General features: G+C 34.8%; 1 protein-coding gene across 4 annotated transcripts in view; it reads right to left on the reverse strand.

The window, feature by feature from the left end:
* LOC110106126 overlaps positions 1-21,383 on the reverse strand; it is a 45,668-nt gene that overhangs the window by 23,373 nt on the left and 912 nt on the right. For 3 of the 4 annotated variants that reach the window (XR_003702343.1, XR_003702344.1, XM_020835892.2), the window contains exons 2-5: positions 8,444-8,555; positions 8,150-8,321; positions 7,839-8,071; positions 4,444-4,581 (exon numbers count right to left, since the gene is read on the reverse strand). Coding sequence is in view for 2 of the 4 variants with exons in the window: in XM_020835892.2 (XP_020691551.1) it covers positions 4,462-4,581; positions 7,839-8,071; positions 8,150-8,321; positions 8,444-8,555 (637 nt within the window). In the remaining 2 variants the exon portion in view is untranslated. The remainder of the gene's footprint in view (positions 1-4,443; positions 4,582-7,838; positions 8,072-8,149; positions 8,322-8,443; positions 8,556-21,383) is intronic. The other variant, XM_020835899.2, reaches the window with a different exon arrangement.

Here is a 21,383-nt window from a genome sequence, read left to right on the forward strand (position 1 = left end):
AAGGAGGGTGGAAACCAAACGAGGCCTAATATTAAATAGATCAGCTTAATACTAAATGTCTGTTACATTAATACTAACAGATAAAATGATTTATTAATTTAAGTCAAATAGATAATTAGTTGTAATTTTATTCTGAATAGATGCTTCGTTTGGTACATTGGCAGTTATGCAGTGGGCCCATGTCCTCTATTTCACGCAAGCCAGAAATGCCGCAGGCAAGAGTTCAGCACAGTGCCCAAAAATCACTGTAGCAGATTTCGGTACAATTCCTCAGGGTTGTAAAGGAATTCATAGAATCTACTATAGCATAGTTCGGTACAGTGCCCGCGGCACTGTAGAGTCTTCGGCACAGTTAAATTTCTTTGAGAGTTTGGTAGCCGAGTGAGAGCAGTGACTGACAGGGTTTGGAAGAGTAAGAAGCAAAGGAAAGTTTAGAGAAAAACAAGAAGAAAAGTGAAATAAAAGGTGGAATGCTGAATGCAAACTGAAGATCATATAATAGTACGTATTTGGGTAAGTAAAATTATGTTTAATTGCAACATAATTAGCAAGGAATTGTTTGGATATATTATTCAAGTATGTTGATTTCCATAGCAAGATTTGAGAGCGGAGAGAGTGGACTTGCACTAAAGAATTTCTATTAAAATAAAAGAAGAGGAAATCAAGGGAAAGAACGAATTGAGGTAAGTAATTTAGTTCTTTAATTATTTTAAAGAATTTTAATCGGTAAGGAAAATTTCTAAAGAAGTATATACCAATCATAATTTTAGGATTCATTAGATATATGCAGAAAGAAGGTTTTGGAATAGTTTATCAAAGAAAAAGGTTGCGTGGTGTAGAATTGGAAGAAGCAGTTCATCAAAGAGGTAAGTTAGGTAATTATAAATTGCAAAAGTAAATATTAAATTTATTGATGCATACAATATCAGATGATTCATTTAGAAAGTTAATTGTGTTAAGATAATTCCAATTATGGAATATGAACACACAGCTTTGTATGCATTTACAAGCAACTACGCATCCATATGCAGACTTGCAAGTGGAAATAAGATAAAGCATGTTTGTTTAGAGTAATGAAATTGAGCATACTCCAAATTCTCATGTATGAACAATCATTTGCATATATGTATCATTGAAGTTTAAAATAAGATTTCTGATAATAATTTGAAAACAGCTCATTAATTTAATGTTGCCAACAAATCCTGATATGTGAGTTTAGTAAGCGATAGATTCTTATGGAATTTTGTACATGACGACTCAAGTATGAATTACTATGTTATGAAATATATTGAATATCAAAAATTAGAAAAGATTGGCTATAAAATGATGTACAACTTATATTTGCAGATTGGGCAAAATGTTCCCAATGTATGACACTCCATTGTAAGTGAGGCAAAAAAGACCCCAGAGATATGTTACCTTCATAGCAAATGGGGAAAATGGGTCCACTAAAAAAACAAAAAGGACATCTATGTAGTTCAATGGTGATAATGTCAAATTTACCGGGCTCTATTGAATATTTTTATAAAAGTGTAGTCAAATTTTTTAAAGATTAAAAATTGATATTCAATATAGACTTAAGAGGAAATAAAGGTTAATGTAAAATGTAATTTTATGATATTTCATAAATAATGTCAAGTTTATTTTATTATGATTTCAATGTTGTGAATTTAATCATGCAATTTAATTGCTATTTAATTTGCAAAACTTATTGAGCCTCATAGCTCACCAGTTCTTTTCATACTGATTGTTGTTACAGGAAAAGAAAAAGAAAAGGTTAATGCATAATAAGTTGCAAGTTATTTCATTCTATATGCTAGTGTTTAGCTATGTTTGTAAGTCTACAACTGAGATATGTAGACAGTTCAGTGGTGTACTCTTTTAAATTTTTAAGTGGCTCTATAAATCTTTATGTTGGAATTTTAGATTTATTGGATGCTTCAATTTATGTAGTAAAAGAAATGTTGTTAGATATATTATGTAAATATTCAAATGATGAAAAGTATTTTATGTTTATGTTGAAAAATGTTATTTTTTAATTGTGTGACACTCTTACTGATAAGGGGTATTATGGGGTATTACATTATAGTCCTCACAAAATAAGTGTGAAATTTATGGATAATATCTTATTTTAAACTAATATATCTTCATGAAATTTAACCTGAAACATAATCCATTAAAATTGCCAAACCCCTTAAGAAAATAAAGCTAAACTCTTAAATATCGAGAAATATTTTGGTGCAATTGTTGAAATTTTATCAGAAACTCCAAAGTTAAGCGTGTTCATATAAGAGCACTCATAAGATGGATCTCCTAGGAATTTATACCAACAGGACAAAAACATGAGGCCTCTTGGCCAAAGTAAACAATATCTCGATGGCTAAGAGTTTGGGATGTTACAAAAACTCACCCTATACACAAAGAGGTAGTGACGCGAATTTTTGGAAACCTACGTTGAACCGATACACCTATTTATGAAGGTGTGTTGTATCCAATACACTGATACACGGATACGCCTCCGATACTCCACCGATACATGTCGGATATGCCAAAGACGTATCTAATTAAAATACTATTTAATTTCAAAAGGACACGCGTATCCGATAAACGTGTCCGTTGAAAAACAAAAAGAAATCCGAAAAAAAAAATGCGTCGTATTTACTTCCGCGGCTGCGAGCAAAATTCTCTCATTTCCGAGATGGATTTGAGTCTCTTGATGATATAAGAATATTATAAATTACTAATCTTTCACTTGATGAGCCTGAATTAAAAGCTATGATATTTATTGAATATGATATAGAAGTTCAAAGAATAAACAATAAAGAAGCTAATCATATCATTCCTTCTATTGAATAGTTGAAACTTTGTGCTAGACAATTTATGTTTATGCTTTTGTTGTTGTACTAGACATTTAATGCTTACTTAATATTTTGATATTATAAGCTACAAGGCTACAAATGATGTTGTTGTCATTTTTTTTTTGTAATTTCAAATATTATGCTTTGATTGATTTCTTAATTTTTATGTATGATTTATAAATTATGATGCCATGTCCGCGCCGTACCCGTATCCGGCATTTTTAAGAATTGACGTGTCCCATATCCGTATCGTGTTGTATTCGTGTCGCCGTATCCGTATCAGTGCAATATAGTTGGAAACCATAGATTTCTTATTTTATCTTCAATCCAATCAGCCTTCTAAAAATTTGACTGGATTAAAACTCTCATGAAGCATGGAGAGATCGAGGCGCATAATTTTCGGAGCTCACAATTTATAGTTCTATTAAATTCAATTTGAGGGAGTTATCATCAAGCTGAAATAAATTAATTTTTATTTTGAGTTAATTAAAATTAAAGAGATTATTGAGGGAGTTCTGAGTTTAAGACAATAAAAAAACTCAAAATTGGACAATCTTGTCCGTAACCTTCCTCAATAATGCACCTAAACTAGGCCATCTTGAGCAACATGTAGCGTTTGGCATTGACAAAATCTTTAAGTAACAATCTAATAATAATGGATTTTTTGTTGTGATGACAACATGATCACAATGGTGCTAACAAAGCAAAGTTTCATAAAACAGATCACCGAGAATTAATTCCAAAAAATTCCGTTGCAGATTCATTCATATCTATCAAAATGTATCAAAGCAAAAATTTCTAGGGAATTGTTCCTTCCCGAAAGGGAAGTTTGAAGACCACATCCTGTAAAGAGGCGAAGAGTAAGGGGCCAGAATTTGAAGAAGTTCTAGATTAACTAGGATTGCTTGGACCTAATGAGGCCTCCCGCACCAACAACCTCCTTGCGAGTGCAATCCTTACTAGCATTTGGTGCCAAGAAGGCAGTTCAATGGCCCATAACCAAGGGAAAGGAATGTGATGCCCCTTCGCTTAAAAGGTTTTCAAAATTGACTTTTGCTAGCATTGAGGAAGAAGACAGTCCAATCCATATGAGGCTAATTCATATTGATTTGATAGATTCGTGCATCCGGGGATTTTGCTTGATGTTAGAAAGTTCATTTGAAGATCAGACAAATTAATTTAGGCTAATGTTCACTTAAATAAACTCAAAGTGGACCCGATCCAATCTTGTTTGAGAAACAAAAATAACAACACTTTGTGTCAAAGTTTATGTTTGATCAGATAGGGATTACAAGATCCTAACATTTAGAAAAACATGATGCAAAGTGTGTAGTCGCATAGCATGAGAAAATACAAACAAGTTAGATCCTGAAGATGCCTCTGTTCTTTTTTTCTGTTAAAACTGAAAAGATTATATAGATGGATTTCTTGCATGTTCGACTACAGCAACAGTTACTATGAAAAACTCCTAAAGACACCAAAAGAGAGAGCATAAGACACAGATTATATAAACAAGTAGCCTGATTCACCAATTTTAAACGATAAAACACAGAAGAATATAAAAAGATAGCTAATATCAGCTAACCAGTTAATATCATCTCTGTTAGGATTGTTTGAACAAGTGGTGTGCCAACATCTTGGAAACCCCTGAAGCAGATATGCTTTCGCATGCAAAGAGTCGCTGAAGCTTTGTGTCACACATTATCATGCTATTCCTGTGGTCCTGAATGAGTTTCAAAAAACAGAACTGTTACTAGAGGCTGAGAAATTGTTAAAAACAACATTAGCGATAGTGATAGCTACTGCCTTGCTTTTGTATGCTGGTTTTGGCATATCACAATAACCATTTACAGGCAAAGGGATACAATATAAAGGAATAGAGCTAGGATTGCTCACAAGATAAAATGTTCAAACTTTTCAGCAATACGTCAACCAATATTAGCTGCTTGGGGGAAAGATAGAAGGGAGGGAGGATAGAAAGTTTAGCGCTAAGTTTATTGCTCTTGAAAGATCATATAGCAGAGAGGTTTTAACAGAGAATCTAGCATATCTACAAAGCTTATTAATTTTCTTCAAAAGATAAGTTTCGCCCTTTGATCCAAGACAACTGCAACAACATGTAAAAGGAAAAGCCAAATTTGTAATTGGTCAATATAATTGGCCAATATAATTTACTTCGTAGGTACTATGTGCTGGAAAAATAATCGATGCTAATGTAGCTCTGAGATAGCAATGTACATGTGGTGTGGAAAAAAGAGAAAAACTGCTGCAGTAACTATAGATGTAAGAAACCATAAGTAAAACTTGGAGAAACACTCAAAGATGAGTACTGAAGACAATCTCAAGCCAATTTGATTCATCGAATTACTACAGAAAGAAAATAGTTACCGAATTTCATAGACACTAATCAATATAATTAGATTACTTGTAAAGAGGAATGGGGCTTGGTTGTGGCTAGAAGACTTAAAGGCATAAAAGCACTATAAAAAAAAGTCAACGAATTTAGAACACCATATGAAAAGGTAAAAGCATATCACAGCATAAACATATTGTTAGACCGGTCCACTGGACCGGTCTAGCCGGTCCGCACGGGACCGGCATTTCGCGAACAGATGCGGGATCTCCGCCTCCTGCGGAGATCGGGCGGCCCGTTTAGGGTTTTGAGAGGGAAATTTGAATGTAGGGACTGTTTAGGGATTTCCTTTTGATTTGTATGCATTAAATAGTGGGCTTTGCTAGGGTTAGGGCATCTGGAATTTGGCTGAAATTTGAGATCTCTTAGATTTAGGTTTTCTTCGGGCTCTAGTGGCATCTAGAGATTTGGGAGAGATCGATCCTCCTCTCGAATTAAGGATCAATTGTATCTTGCTATTTTCTGTTTTCCTTTCATCAAATAACACAAATTATCTACTATTTTCGTGGTTTTGTGCAGACTTTTGTGATGAATTATCGCTGTTTTCCAAAGATTGATAGGAAATACTTGAGATTTATAAGTGTTTCCTATCAAATTGCTATCAGAGCACGTCGATCGAAGGGGAAACAACGGCCGGAAGAGAAGTTGAAATTTTGGAGGGAGAACTTGGTCAATTCAAAGCAAATTTTGAGGAAAAGATGACTTATTTTCAAAGTCAGATTGAATCCGTCAATGAAAAGATGGAGGAAAAGTTCGCAGTGGTGGAAGACTTGTTGAAGAAATTGCTTGAAGTCAAAACCAAACCGGTGACATCCGAAGCAAAGGAAACTACCAGCGGCAATGGAAGAGATGGGAACCCTAACACGTCTAGGGGAAGGGAAAAGCCAGAAGTGGAGATCCTGGAGGGAGAAAGACGGAATGCCTCCTCTAGAACCACTTTCTAGGGAGGAGATGAGCATTGGCTACACAAGAAGGGGTGCTGAATTTGTAAGGTGAGGAGATGATTTTGATTGATGGGGTGCTGATTTTGAAAGAAGAAGATGGGATTTTGATGAAGGTTGGGTATGATCGCCGGAGGGAAGATAGTGACAATTGGGGAGCACCTCCGCTTCGAGGAATGGGAGGTTATGGAGGATTTAGGGGAAACAGATGTGACCCGAGGGTGAGGAAACTGAAGATGTCAATCTTTGAGGGGGAAGATGCACACGGGTAGATCTACAAGGTAAAAAGATATTTCGCCGTCAATAGGCTGACAGAGGAGAGATTGACGGCGGTGGGCCTATGTTTAGAAGGGAAGGCTTTGTCTTGGTATCAGTGGAGAGACATACGACGACCCATACGAAGTTGGAGAGAGTTCAAGGATTGTTTGGTAGAACGTTTCCGAACTGGCAAGGGAGGAGACTTCTACGAGCAGTTCTTTGCCTTGACACGGAAGGGCTCAGTGACGGAGTACCGGGAGATATTCGAATACCATGCTAGCCGATTGGACCGCCTTTCTGAGACTGTGCTAGAGGGAAACTTCATGAAAGGATTGACACCAGAGATCCGAGCAGCAGTTAGAGTAATGAGGCCTCGTGACTTGGGAGAGGCTATGGAGCTAACTCAATTAGTAGAAGATCAGAAGCACTTGGAAGGAGAGACGGGAGGTGGTAGCTCAGGAGGTTCGTACAAGATGACCACTACTTTATTGAAATCCAAGGAGCTAACACAGGATACTCTTCGAGGGACTTCGAAGGAAAAGACTGCATGAGGAAGACCTGGGGACAACTTCAAGAAGCTCACAGAGACATAATTACAGGAGAAGAGGGCAAAGGGGCTTTGTTTTCAATGTGACGAGAGGTATACACCGGGGCACAGGTGTAAGAACCGAACTATTCAGGTTCTTACCGTTTGTGATGAAGAAGGAATGGAGGGTGTCATCTTTCCACCTTGCGGACAAGGTGGATCTTTGGGAGGGGAGTATACAGTCTAGCCGGTCCGCAAGGGACCGGCATTTCATGAACAGACGCGGGATCTCTGCCTCCTGCGGAGATCGGGCGGCCCGACCGCCCAAGCGGAGTTTTTTAGGAATTTTTTGAGGGTTTTGAGAGGGAAATTTGAATGAAGGGACTGTTTAGGGATTTCCTTTTGATTTGTATGCATTAAATAGTGGGTTTTGCTAGGGTTAGGGCATCTGAAATTTGGCTGAAATTTGATATCTCTTTAGATTTAGGTTTTCTTTGGGCTCTAGCGGCGTCTAGAGATTTGGGAGAGATCGATCCTCCTCTCTAATTGAGGATCAATTGTATCTTGCTATTTTCTATTTTCCTTTCATCAAATAATATAAATTATCTACTGTTTTTGTGGTTTTGTGCGGACTTTTGTGAAGAATTCTCGCTGTTTTCCAAAGATTGATAGGAAATACTTGAGATCTATAAGTGTTTCCTATCACATATCTGATGTCAGAGTGCAATCAAGAAACCTGAAGGTGGAGTAACAAATCGGAACTAGAATTTGAATTTAAGACATGGTTGCAAGTTATCAAGTTACATGAATAACTAATTTCAATACTGCTTAAAGAGCTTTACCCTAATCAGAATAGTACAAACAAAGGGCATAATAACCTCTAGGTGGTTAGCCTCTATGTAATCCCAGACACGCTTCAATGCCTCAGACTGAAGTATCTCCCTTTCACCTGTTCCAAGAAATTCAGCTAGCCCATCAGAAATAACCAGAAGATACTGTCCACCTTGAGATTCTGGTTCAACACCCACTTCCCTATCACTTTTCTTTTGTCTTTTAGAGTCTGAACCAGGTTCTTCTGTAAAAATCCAAGAATTAGATTGTGATCACGAATTAAATGGATTGGTTTAGTAAACAAAAATTGAGAGTTACTAACTTGTATGTTCAAGTGGAATTATATGTTTAGCCAATAGTTTATTCATCTTGAACATGTCAGTGGAATCTGTTTCAAAAACTAGACGTAATTCATCATTACATATGATCTTCCTCTTATTATTAGGATCTTGCAGATTATTTCTTCGGATGTAAGCCCACAATTGCTTCACAATCTGACATAAAATATAACAGTACAATAGAAATTTTGGTTTGTCCCAGAAAACAAAGCATGCATTGCCATGGAATCTTGCTTCAAAGATTTAAAGAAATCTAATGGGTTAGTCAAATAAAGAACCTCAGTCCTTGCCATGGTTGGTTCACCAACAATGGTCTGCAGCTCAGGTGTAACTCCACAAACTTTGCTCAAACCACCTGGGCCACCTCGCCTTTTAGGTGCAGCAGGGGCACTGCAACCAAACCATGGAAGCATGATCAGGTTTAACATCAGAAAGCAAAGCATTCATTAACCTAAAAAGGCATAATTTACAAAAGGAAATGTTTCTCACATGAACCCACAATTCCTTGATTACAGCTATGCTTGCAATATTTGCCTTCTTGAGTGATAATAGAATGTTTTTGACAAATGAAAGAGGGAACAAAAAATTCCTTATAAAACTCATCTTAGACATATACTACTCCAAAATGATAAAATGTCTACTATAGTTCTTTTACCTTTCCCCGTCTTTTATCCATCTCTAACAACAATGGCAAAATATTAGGCAAGTACCCCAAGCTAGATAACCCGTGCAATTCAACACCCACCTCCTCCCTCCCCACTTTACATCCCTGGCTAAAAGAAGGCGGTGGGACAAGAAATCCAAATTAATTATAGGATTGTATCTTGATCAATACTAGTGAAAATGCAGATTACTCCCCGGCTCTCCCAACAAAAAATATATGGAAGTCTGACTAAAGGTGGAGCCCGATGCTGGCATAAGGGCCTAGGCGGAAAAGGGGGAGGCCAAAGCACCTTGCACGCCTCCTAGACTGCTACCATCACTAATGCATTGCCAAGATGAGCACCTTGCCTTGAGGTACAACACGATGCAGTAAGTCTTGCCTTAAAAAGGACAGAATATTGGTAATACTTCACATCTGAAAGATGAGCTAGGCTTTTACTATGATAATTTTATATGAGTGATGATGTGAAAAGAGAATCAAGAGTTGGGTAAATAAAAATGCACACCAGGAAACAAGTTCGAGAAATATATGGGCAATAATTTCAACTTTTTGCGTGGAAAATATTGCGAAAGAAGACAAGGACATAATGAAGTGATGGATGGTTACAACTTACAAATCAAATGATGAAGATACGGTAGATAATAGTTAGGGTGAGATTATAGAGAAACAATGCATGCCACAAGGTTTAGTTTAAATGTGCCTTCTATGTTCATTTTTTAGGACAACTGATTTAGCAAGATTTTAAGAATTTTGACATGCAATCAAACTTAAAAATATGTTTCACCTAACATAATAATAAAGTGGTGCTGCGAGGAGATGACAGCCTGTGCATAATCATGATTTCACTCAAAATCATGGTCAAGGTGATACATGGAGCAGGGTTGGACTACTAGATAGCTACAGAGCCTGGAGGAGGTCTGAGAATCAAAGCCGGTCGAGATCCCTGATTGTGTACAACAATTTTTACAATAGTTATTTGAGGACTTTCAACAACCTAACGAACTACTGTCTCCCAAAAAGTATGAGCACACCATTACTTTGAAGTATGGAACATTTCCTATAAGTATCAGACCATAACGGTACCCAAAGATTCAGAAGGATGAGATAGAAAAGCTCATCATAGAGATGCTTGAGGCAGGATTTATCAAGACCAGTGTGAGCCCTTTTTCCAGCCCCATGTTACAGGTAAAAAATAAAGACGGTAGTTGGAGGTTTTGCGTGGATTACAGAGCCATAAATAAAGAAATTATGTTGGACAAGTTTTCTATCCCTGTAATCAATGAGTTGTTGGATGAGCAGTTTGGAGCGATCATTTTTTTAAAGAGTGACCTAAAGTCAGGGTACCACCCAATCAAAATGAAGTCAGGGGGTGTGCACAAGACAGCTTTTAGGACTCATAAGAGTCACTACAAGTTTTTGATGATGTCTTTCGGCCTTACCAACACCCTAGCCACTTTTCATTCACTCATGAACCGGGTTTTCCAACCCTAACTTAAAAAGTTCATCTTGGTATTTTTTATGACATTTTGATCTAGAATCGTATCGAGGCAGAGCATGCGGGTCACCTAAGGACTTGCTAGAGATTGAGGGAGCACCAATTATATGCCAACCTAAAGAAATGTACTTTTGCACAGACACAAGTGGGGTACTTGAGATATTTGGTGAGCAAAGCAGGGGTAGCAACATACTAGTCCAATGGATTGGCCTTAACCTAAGAACCTGAGGGAGTAGAGAGGGTTCTTAGGCTTCATTAGGTACTATCGTAAGTTTGTGCGAGGGTGTGACACAGTAACATGGTCACTGACTGAGCAGCTAAAAAAGGATAGTTTCAATTGAGGGGAAGCTGAGAGAGGATTTTGAGCAGTTGAAGAAAGCCATGACCAACGTGCCATTGTTAGCACCTCCTGACTTCAGCAAGCCATTTGTGGTGGAGACAGATGCATCAAGATACGGATTGGGGATAGTGCTCATGCAGGATCATCGGCTCATTGCTTATTTCAGTTAGGTGATAGCTACAAGTGTGAGGCTCAAATCTGTATACGAGCATAAGTTGATGGCGATTGTCTTAGCCATCCAAAAGTAACAACCCTATTTATTGGGACAATATTTTATCTTCGGGACAGATCGGAGGAGTGTGAAGATTCTATTGTAACAAAGAATGGTGACTGAGGAGCATCAGAGGTGGTTGTCCAAGTTATTAGGATATGGCTTCGAGATTCGGTATCGCCCAAGATCGGAGAATAATACCACAGATGCACTATCATGGAAGATGGATGAGCCACAATGAACAGCTTTATCAGTACATATGGTCCTAGATTAGGAAGCTTTGAAATATGAAAGTGGAGAGGACGAAGGGATTAAAGAAGATCAGAGCCGACTTGCTGCAAAACCTAGACTGCCATCCCGGTTACACACTAAGAGGAGCCCAACTGCCACATCATGGGAGATTTGTTTTACCAAGGGAGTCTAGATACATCCCTAAGCTATTGCAGGAGTTTCATGGCAGGCAGTTGAAGGACATTCAGGAGCTTATAAAACTTATAGCTAGCTGTCAGCATAATTATACTGGGTAGGGATACGCTATGATATAGAGGACTGGGTAGCAAGATGTGATATGTGTCAGAGGCACGAGTACTTAGCCATGATACCAATAAGGTTACTCTAGCCTCTAGTTCTATTGGAGAGCGTATGGGAGGAGGTGACGATGGATTTCATTGAGGGGTTGTCACGTTCGAAGGGATTTTCTGTGATACTAATAGTAGTGGATCGTCTGAGAAAATACAGACACTTCATCCCTCTGAAGACCCTTACACTGTGATCTATGTGGCTGTTGTTTTCATAGGAGAAGTGATGCGCTTGAATGGACTCCCAAAATCCAATGTATCAGATAAAGATAAAGTGTTTATTAGCCGCTTCTGAAAGGAGTTGTTTTGTTTACATGGGACAATCCTAAAGAGAAGGTGAGCATTTCATCCCCAGATAGATGGCCAGATAGATATGATCAACAAAAGTGTAGAGACCTATTTGAGATGTTTTGTATCGGATACTCCAAAGAGTTGGGCAAAGTGGTTCGCTTGGGCCGAATATTGATATAACACCTCGTACCATTCAACAGTGCCAACTGCCCCTTTTAGAATCCTTTATAGGAGAGATCCACTTCATTTGATTCATTATGAAAATAGCACTACATCGGTATCCAGTGTAGATTAGACTTAGAGGAGAGAGACAGGGAATTATCTGATCAAAAAAGGAAGATTGAGGAGCACAAGAGGGAAGTGCACTTTGAGCCAGGAGACATGGTTTACTTAAAAACTGAGACCCTACAACCAGAAGACACTAGCCAGAAGGATGAATGAGAAATTGTCCCCACAATATTTTGGTCCTTATGAGATTTTAGAATGCATTCGAGCAATGGTCTATCAATTAAGGCTACCACCATCTTCAACATTGCACCCAATATTTCATGTCTCAAAGCTAAGAAGGGCAATAGGAGATCACACACCATCTTCACTACCCCCAACTTTGATAGAAGACATGGAAGTCATTTTGGAACCCCTGGAAGTAGAAGGGGTGCGTCCAGGAGAGATAGGAGCACAAGAGATACTCATCAAGTGGAAAGATTTGTTAGAGTACGAAGCCACATGGGAGCCATAAGAGATGATCAAAAAATAATTCTTATCCTTTCATCTTGAGGACAAGGTGCATCTTCAGGATTACAGTAGAAGGATGGGGCGAAGAGGGGAGCAGCTCGGTTCAACAAGAACCAAACCAACCCAGGTGCTAGGTGCAACCAGAGGAGGTTTTGGCCCTCCTTATGGGACTCAGGAAAAATGTAATTTAATATGCAAGAAGGAATAAAGGGAGAGATAATTACGAAGGTTTTAATTAAATTTGATAGAGAATTATTTAGGGAAAGAGATCCAAATTGAATTTAAATTGGAGAAGGAGCCATTTAGGGAAGGAAGTTGATTTAGGAGAAAATTAGAAGAGCCTATTAAGACCTAACTATGTTGTTAATTCATTATTATGCAATTCATTTATGTTGTATCTTTTTCTTTGTAAGTTTTCTAGCGGCGTCTAGAGCTTACGGGAAAGCTGATCTGCCTCTCAAATAGTAGATTAATTGTATCATTCATTATTGTTTAAGTATTAATAAAAAATCAATCTCTATCTTCAAATTCCTATAGTTTTCTACTTGTTGCCTTGTTGTTTTTACTTCCAAAACGCATAAACATGTTTAGAATACAATAAATGAACTTCAACTTCAACATTTACCACTGAAATGTTTCTATATAAATGTAATACCCGAATGGACCGATTCAACAGAGTCGGTCCAGTATCAATTTCAGCGGACAACTATGAAGGAAACAACGAATCAAGCAAGCGGGCTAGGGCGAAGCGAAGCTAACAATGGTGAGCAAAGAGTGATTGATGTGACTTCTTGAGAAAACTTAGAAGGAGAGAAAGAGAAGAGTTCGGGTGACGAAGAAGAATATTTTACGTGTAAGAGGAGTTTGTATTTTTTTTACCACAAATAGGTGAGTAGTTCATTGTTTTTTTATTGTTCTAGGTGAAGGAGAAAGATAGAGAGAAGAGGGCGGAGGGAGAGCGGTTATGGAGAAAGAGAGACAGAGAGAATTGTTGTGATATTAAAGTATTTTTCACATAATTCAAGAAAACAAGTTTAGAATACAATATGTGAACTTCAACTTCAACATTTAGCATTGAAATGCTTCTGTAATAATGTAACCTGAATGGACTGATTCAACCGAACTGGTCCAGCGTCAATTTCAACAGGCGAGTGTGAAGGAAACAACGATCGAAAAGCGGCTAAGGAGAAGCAAAGCAAACAATCATGAGCACAGAGTGATCAACGCAACTTCTTGCATGGGTAAATGACCGATTTCATTCAACTTTGAGAGAAAACTCACAAGGAGAGATAAAAGAGTTTGGGTGAGGAAGAAGAATATTATATGTTTAAGAGGAGTTTGTATTTTTATTACCATATAGGTGAGTAGTTCATTGTATTTTTATTCTTCTATGTGAAGGAGAATGTTGGAGAAAGACTAGTTCCTGGAATATTTTATGCAATATGATCAGAAATATATAAACGAAAGAGGAAGAGTAAGAATTTTTTTTTTTTTTTGAGAGAAGGAATTTTTTTTATTTCTTCAAGGGTTCCCACATCAATGACGGATGTGGGCAAAGAAGCTAGTATATGAAATTAAAATTAGGATAGAAACTAGTAATATAGGTTCCCTTACAAGAAAATTAATGGAATTAATAAGTATTATGATTCATAGGAAGTTAAATATTGTGTATTCATGAAACTAAATGTGTTGGAAAGAAGGCTAAGGAAATTGATAATTTATGTTTTAAACTTTAGTATTCGGGTTAGAGTTGTACTAGAAATGGTGTAAGTGTGATAATAGATAAGAGTTTGAAAGATAATGTTATAAAAATTAACAGAATTAGAGGTAGAATTATAGCTTTAAAGATTGTTGTTGGTGAGCACAGAGTGATCGACGCGACTTCTTGCATGGGTAAATGATCGATTTCATTCAACTTTGGGAGAAAACTCACAAGGAGAGAGAAAAGAGTTTGGGTGAAGAAGAAGAATATTATATGTTTAAGAGGAGCTTGTATTTTTATTACTATATAGGTGAGTAGTTCATTGTATTTTTATTCTTCTATGTGAAGGAGAAAGTTGGAGTCGTACTAGAAATGATGTAGGTGTGATTATAAATTAGAGTTTGAAGGATAATGTTATAAAAATTAGCAAAATTGTAGATAGAATTATAGCTTTAAAGATTGTTGTTGATGCTAAGATTGTTAATATTATAAGTCTTTATGCTCCTCAAGTATGTTTAGATATGAGTTCAAAATTAAATTTTTTTAAAGATTTAGAAGAATTAAAACAAAAGATACCTCTTGAAGAAAGAGTTTTTATTGGAAGAGATTTAAATGGCCATGTTGGTAGAGAGGAAGATGATTTTAAAAGCATTCATAGTTGTCATGAGTTTGGAACGACAAATAAAGATAGCAAGACCATATTAGATTTTTGTTTAGCTTATGATTTTTTAATTGCTAATATTTTTTTAAGAAAAGAAATAAGCATATCATCACTTATAAAAATGGATATAATACAACTCAGATTGACTATTTTCGTATAAGAAAATTAGATCGTTTAGATTGCAAAGATTATAAAGCTATTCCGAGTGAAAATTTATGTACCCAACATCATTTAATAGTTTTTGACTTTAAGATAAAAGGGCAGAAAATAAAACAATATTCTAGGATCAGATTGGGGCATTTTAAGAATATTAACAAAAATATTTTTAGAGTAAGATTTTGTTTGTGCATGAGGATGTTAATGCTATGTGGGAAAAAGTAGCAAGTGATAATAAGAATATTGCAAAAGATGTGATTGAGTTTCAAAGAAAAAACCTCCTAATAGTAAAAATAGTTGGTGGTGGAATCCAATTGTACAAGATAAGATTAAAAATAAGAAAATTTGTTATAAAATTGGTTTAATTGTAAAAGCTCTGATAATTGGGAAAGATATAAAGAGGCACGTAAGGAATTTAAGAAAGCAATATACGATGCAAAGACCTTAGCTTTTAGTGATTTATATAATAAATTAGATACTAAGGAGGGAGAAAGATATATGTATAAGGTAGCCAAATAAAGAGATATAAGTAATAAGGATTTAATTCAGGTGCAGTGTATTAAGGATAAAGATTAAAAAGTGCTTTTCTTATAAAATGATATTCAACAAAGGTGGATGAGATATTTTGCTGAACTTTTTAAAGAAGAATGTAAAAATACGAATGATTGTAGTGACCTTAGCACCCTGAATGAAAATAAAGATTTCTATTTTTATCAGCATATTAATAAAACTGAAGTTAGATAGGCTATAAAAAAAATGAAGTGTGGAAAAGATGTTGGACCTGATGATATTCAAATAGAGGTGTGAAAATGCTTAGGAGATGAAGGAATTTCTTGACTTACTAAACTTTTTAATACTGTTTTGAAGACTAAAAATATGTCAGATGAGTGGAGAATGAGTGTGTTAATTTCTATTTTTAAGAATAAAGGAGATGCACAAATTTGTGTGAATTATAAAGGAATTAAGTTAATATGTCATACTTTAAAACTATGGGAGTGAGTTATGGAGTTTAAGTTGTGGCGTGATACTAATGTTTCTCAAAATCAATTTGGATTCATGCCGGGTATGTCGACTATGGAAGTCATAAATTTATTAAGAGGTTTGATGGAGAAATATAGAGAAAATAAGGAGGATCTACATATGATATTTATTGATTTAGAAAAAGCATATGATAAAGCTCCAAGAGAAGTGCTGTGGAGAGTTCTTGAAAAGCAAGGAGTTAATAACGCTTATATTCAAATCATTAAAGATATGTTTGCAGGAGCTATTACTTGTGTTCAAACACAAGGTGGTTTGACCAAGTATTTTCCTATTTCGGTTGGGTTACATCAAGGATCAGCCTTAAGCCCATATTTTTTTGCTTTAGTCATGGATGTTCTCACTAGACATTTGCAAGAGAATGTACCTTGGTGTATGCTTTTAGCTGATGATATTCTTCTTGTTGATAAGACTAGAAAGGGAGTTGAAGGTAAACTTGAATTATGGAGGTCAACTTTATAGTCTAAAGGTTTTCGCTTGAGTAGATCTAAAACGAAATATATGGAGTGTAATTTTAGTAGTAATAGACCTAGTGATGGGATTGTGACTTTGGGCGATCAAGTCATTAATAAGAGTACACGTTTTAGATATCTTGGATTTATTGTTTAGAGTAATGGTGAAATAGATGGGGATACTATCAGTATAAATCAAGTTTGATGGTTGAATTGGAGGAATGCATCGGGCTTGTCGTGTGATAAAAAAGTACCCCTCAAACTTAAGGGAAAATTCTATAAGATGGTGGTGAGACCTGCAATGATTTATGGTGTCGAATGTTGACCATTAAAAGAGAAACATAATACTAAGTTAAGTGTGGCAGAGATGAGGATGCTCAGGTGGATGAGTGGCTTTACCCTTAAAGATAGGATACGAAATGAGCATATACGTGAAAAGGTTGGAGTAGCTCCAGTAGAAGATAAGATTAGAGAGATTCGCCTTAGATGGTTTGGTCACATAAAACGGCGGCCTTCCGATAACCCGGCTAGGAAAGTAGAGGTATTAGATTTAACTTATGTTAAGAAATGTAGAGGCAGACCTAAAAATACTTGGTTATAAAATATTAGAAATATCTTTCTCTATTAGATTTAAACGAGAATTTGACTTTTAATAAGACGCAATGGAGAAAAAGGATTCATGTAGCCGACCCCACGTAGTGGGACAAAGGCTTCATGTTGTTGTTGTTGTAGAGAGAAGGAAATTATGATTGCTAATTTTGTTAAAGCAATTTGTTACTTTTATTCAACAGGAAGGAAGAAATAATAGACCACATCTATACAATTTCAACTAAAAAAGGAAGAAGAAAATTCGAGATAAATGATTCAAGTTATTTAAGTTAAATTTTCGACCGATTTCATGGAATATTTTATGCAATATTATCAGAAACATAATTAGTTAATTTAGCAGAGTTTGACACATTCGACATTGTCGTTGATGACACTTTATGTGTTCAATGATAATTAGACAACACTTAAAATCTTCAGAACTTGGTGTAACAATATGTAATGCAAATAAATGTTATTTTAAAGCACTTAAAGAATTTAATTGTTGAGTTGGGACAAAATATAGAAATTAAGCTAAGATTTTCAAAGCAAAGTTAGATAAGATTTAAATATGTTAAATAATATTTAATTTGAAGTAATTAAAATATGGCCCTAAAATAGTTATGTGAATTTACATAATTGTGTTCTTAATTTTGGGTGTTATACTAAGGAGGGTTATTTAAGAACTAAAGGAATTTGGAAGGGTTCCAACACACGAAAAGAAGTGAAGTAGGTGATTACATTTACTTTATAGCAATTATATTTTTGTTTTGTTTCAATGCAATTATCTGATATTGTATCATATATGTAGACATGTTGAATTTTCAAGAAACTAACATACGTTAAATTAAGGAAAACTAAATAAACATAGTTATAATATGATATTTATGTAAATGTGAAAACTACTTATTTAGATTGATATGAATATGAAAAGGAAATGAAAGAAATATAATAAACAGCAATATGAAAATTAAAAAAAAAATGTTGAAATGGAAAAAATAAATATATGCAAATACAAGAGTTCACCCCCTTATAGTATTGGTTGGAGACACAACGTACATGTGCACGATAAATGAAGAAAATGATTGTATCTTTGTTGGTAAAAAATTTAGACAATGCTCATATAATAAATGAATAATTAAAACAGTAAATTAAAAAAAAAATAGATTGTGAAGAACATTTTATCAATGAATAAATTACAGTATTTACATCTATATTAAATATGTATATGTATGTTATATTAAAAGTACAATATAAATTAATATGACTATTTATATGCATTTGCTACTGCTATACTATAAACTATAATTGACTACTGAGTTTGTTATTGAAAACTCTAATTATTAAATTAAAATTTTTCAGATAAATGCTCTATTAATTAAATGGTTGATTGTGAAGATTTCGTGTATAGAAGAAGAGGTTCAATTGGCAGTGTTTTATCGCATGTTTAGACTAAAAATTATTTTAGTGGCTCTTCAGTTACATTTGAATATTAGTTTATTGAATAATTATTGTTATTGAAAGAACTCTAATATCCGTTCGACTATCTATTCTTGCCTCATTAACTTGAGTTTCCGAGTTTGGCCATGAGAACCTATCATGTTTTAAAATACGCCCATTTGCAATCAACATACACAATATACAATAATAATAGTAACAAAAAATTATCTAAAAATGTCAAAGAAACCACCAAGCATTAATTCATAATGTTAATCTAAAAAGCATTAATTCATTAGTTGGAGGCAACAAATGTCCCTTCATCGGGAAGAATATAAACACTATTGACACTACAAATGCATGATGGAGGGCTTTATACTTTGTAACCCTTTAACTGTTCATTGGACCTGCCTACCTCCTGCCACTTTCATATTCTATATCATATTGCTTGTAACTTGCCATGCTCAATCATGCATTTAATTTTTCCTTGCAAACTGTTCCATATAAGATGGTTGAAAAATGTTTTAAATATTACATCTGCAACATTAATTTAGAAGGATCTTTCTCCTCACATTCACTCTCATGTATATCCTGCTAAAACTCTAGGATCAGCAATCATCTTATAATTCTTTATTTTTCAGCCTTCTGTGTCCAAGTAAATAGCACTATAAATGTCACAAAAAAACGCCCAGCAATCCTGGTGCAAAAATATAAATTTTTGACCAAGCTGCCACCACTTATGCCACATTTCCATGTTTGCAAATAAAACCTAAGAAGAAAAGCAACAGCTATTTAAAAAAAAAAAAGGCAAGATTTTTTAATAATCCATTAATTGCGTTTAGATGATGCTATCTAACAATCAATATGAAATAACAGAACTTCCTACAACATTAGTTTGGTTTGATTAACATAAAAAGAGAAAGGGACATGATTTTCTAGGGGGGAGTTAATCTCGAGTTCACATTAGGAGAGGAGACACGTGATTCTGTGATTGATCCACTTAGGGGTGTAAACAAGTCGAATCGAGGTTGAGCTTGATTAATTAATCAAGTTCAAGGTTAATTCTACAAGTTTGGGCTAGCTTGTTTAAAATGAAAGTGAGAAAATAATTATAATTCAAGCAATTATTTTAATAAAACTATAAAAAGAATGAGAAACTAAAAGATAAATAATAATGAACCGGTTAATATAAGAAAATGATAAATAATTTTTAATTGTTTCTAATAGCTTTATAGTTGAATTTCTGAGTAAATTTTCTATTAATATTTTTTAAACGAAAGAGCTTGTCAGCTAATGAGTCGAGTCAAGAGTAGCTGAAGCTTGGTTCATTAGCTCATCAAGCTAAGCTCAAGCTCGCTCACGAGACGGCTTGACTCACTTACAACCCCAGATCCATTTTATGATTTGAAGATTAAACGTTAGTTTGCCTTGTCAAAAACTGAAAGCGTTCATGAAACATAGATGCTTATAAGGAGGATACATTTTGATAACCACTGATGGGGGTTTTTTAATAACAAAAAAAATCACACCCAGTTTCTTAGTATTGTTATACTTGTTTAGACTTGACTTAGCAGGAGCTTCATGCATTGGTGCTTCTCAAATACTTAAAAAATGGATAGTGATGGAGTTGAAGGTGCAAAATAATTTAAATTCATAGGTTATTACCAACTTTCTTTCCTTTATTTTTAAGTAAAATAAACCCATAGAGACCACTCTTTTATTTCATTGAAAAAGGAATAGTTTAATCCTAATTTGTTTTTTTCATATGTTTTAATAAATAACAATGCATAGACCGCTGATTTATAAGTTTTTTAATACTTCTACATGAATGAATCATTCATTAGTCATAACATAATATCTGCAACAAACACAATAACAGCACAGATATTTAAACAGCCTTGCCATTTAGTTAGTTAAAGCATAACTGTACTAAACTTAGCATCCATGTAATGACAAACTTCTTCATGGGTTCTCTATATACCTAATTTCACATAATGAATTACAATTTTAGCAACTACTACTCATCATTAAGCTTCATAAATTCTCTATATTAAATTTTAAACTTTAAAAATAAATAATAATATAATAAACAATTAATATAATAATATAATATTGTAATAAAAATTAACAATAGCACAGATATTTAAAAAGTCTTGCCATTTAATTAATATTTAAATGAAATAACAAAATAATTTAATTAATAATGAATTACAATTTTAGCAACTACCACTCATCATTAAGCTTCTTAAATTCTCTCCATTAAATGGAGCATTGGAAATGTACCAAAACCAACAAAAAAACAAATGAAGCTTCAATGTTACTATCCAATTGTCACCTTTATTTGACACTCTTTTAATCATACCAAAATTAAGGCATGTTTTAGCAAAAAATAATCTATCTCCTTTCACTAAAACCATGTTCTTTAATCCTAAACAGAAAATTGAAAGCATTGTGCAAGTCACCGTAAATCTCACACCTACCATCAACAAAAAGGAGAAGCGAAATAAAATCAGGTTCACACACTTGATACAACTGAACGGCTTCCTAGACAACAACAAATCTGTCATTTTCTACGCAAACTATAGCTTAAATATCAGTTTTGAAATTACCATTTATATATGTTATCAAGCCAAACAGCTAACATTATCTAAAACATAACAAACAATCCCCCATCTCCATGAATTTCCATTTCTCCGCTTAACCTTTTTCACATAAACTAAAAATATCAAACATCCGAAAAGTGCTTAAAAACGATTAGAAGAAAAAGGTAAGAAAACATAAAAGCTTACCGTACCCCCTGAACCTCAATTTTAAACCCATCCATAAATAAAATCGAGAGATGCTGGCCTAAAGGTCAACTAAGTCACGACATC

The sequence above is a fragment of the Dendrobium catenatum genome, unplaced genomic scaffold (genome assembly GCF_001605985.2).
Source record: "Dendrobium catenatum unplaced genomic scaffold, ASM160598v2 fragScaff_scaffold_1263, whole genome shotgun sequence".
NCBI classification, from domain to species: Eukaryota; Viridiplantae; Streptophyta; class Magnoliopsida; order Asparagales; family Orchidaceae; genus Dendrobium; species Dendrobium catenatum.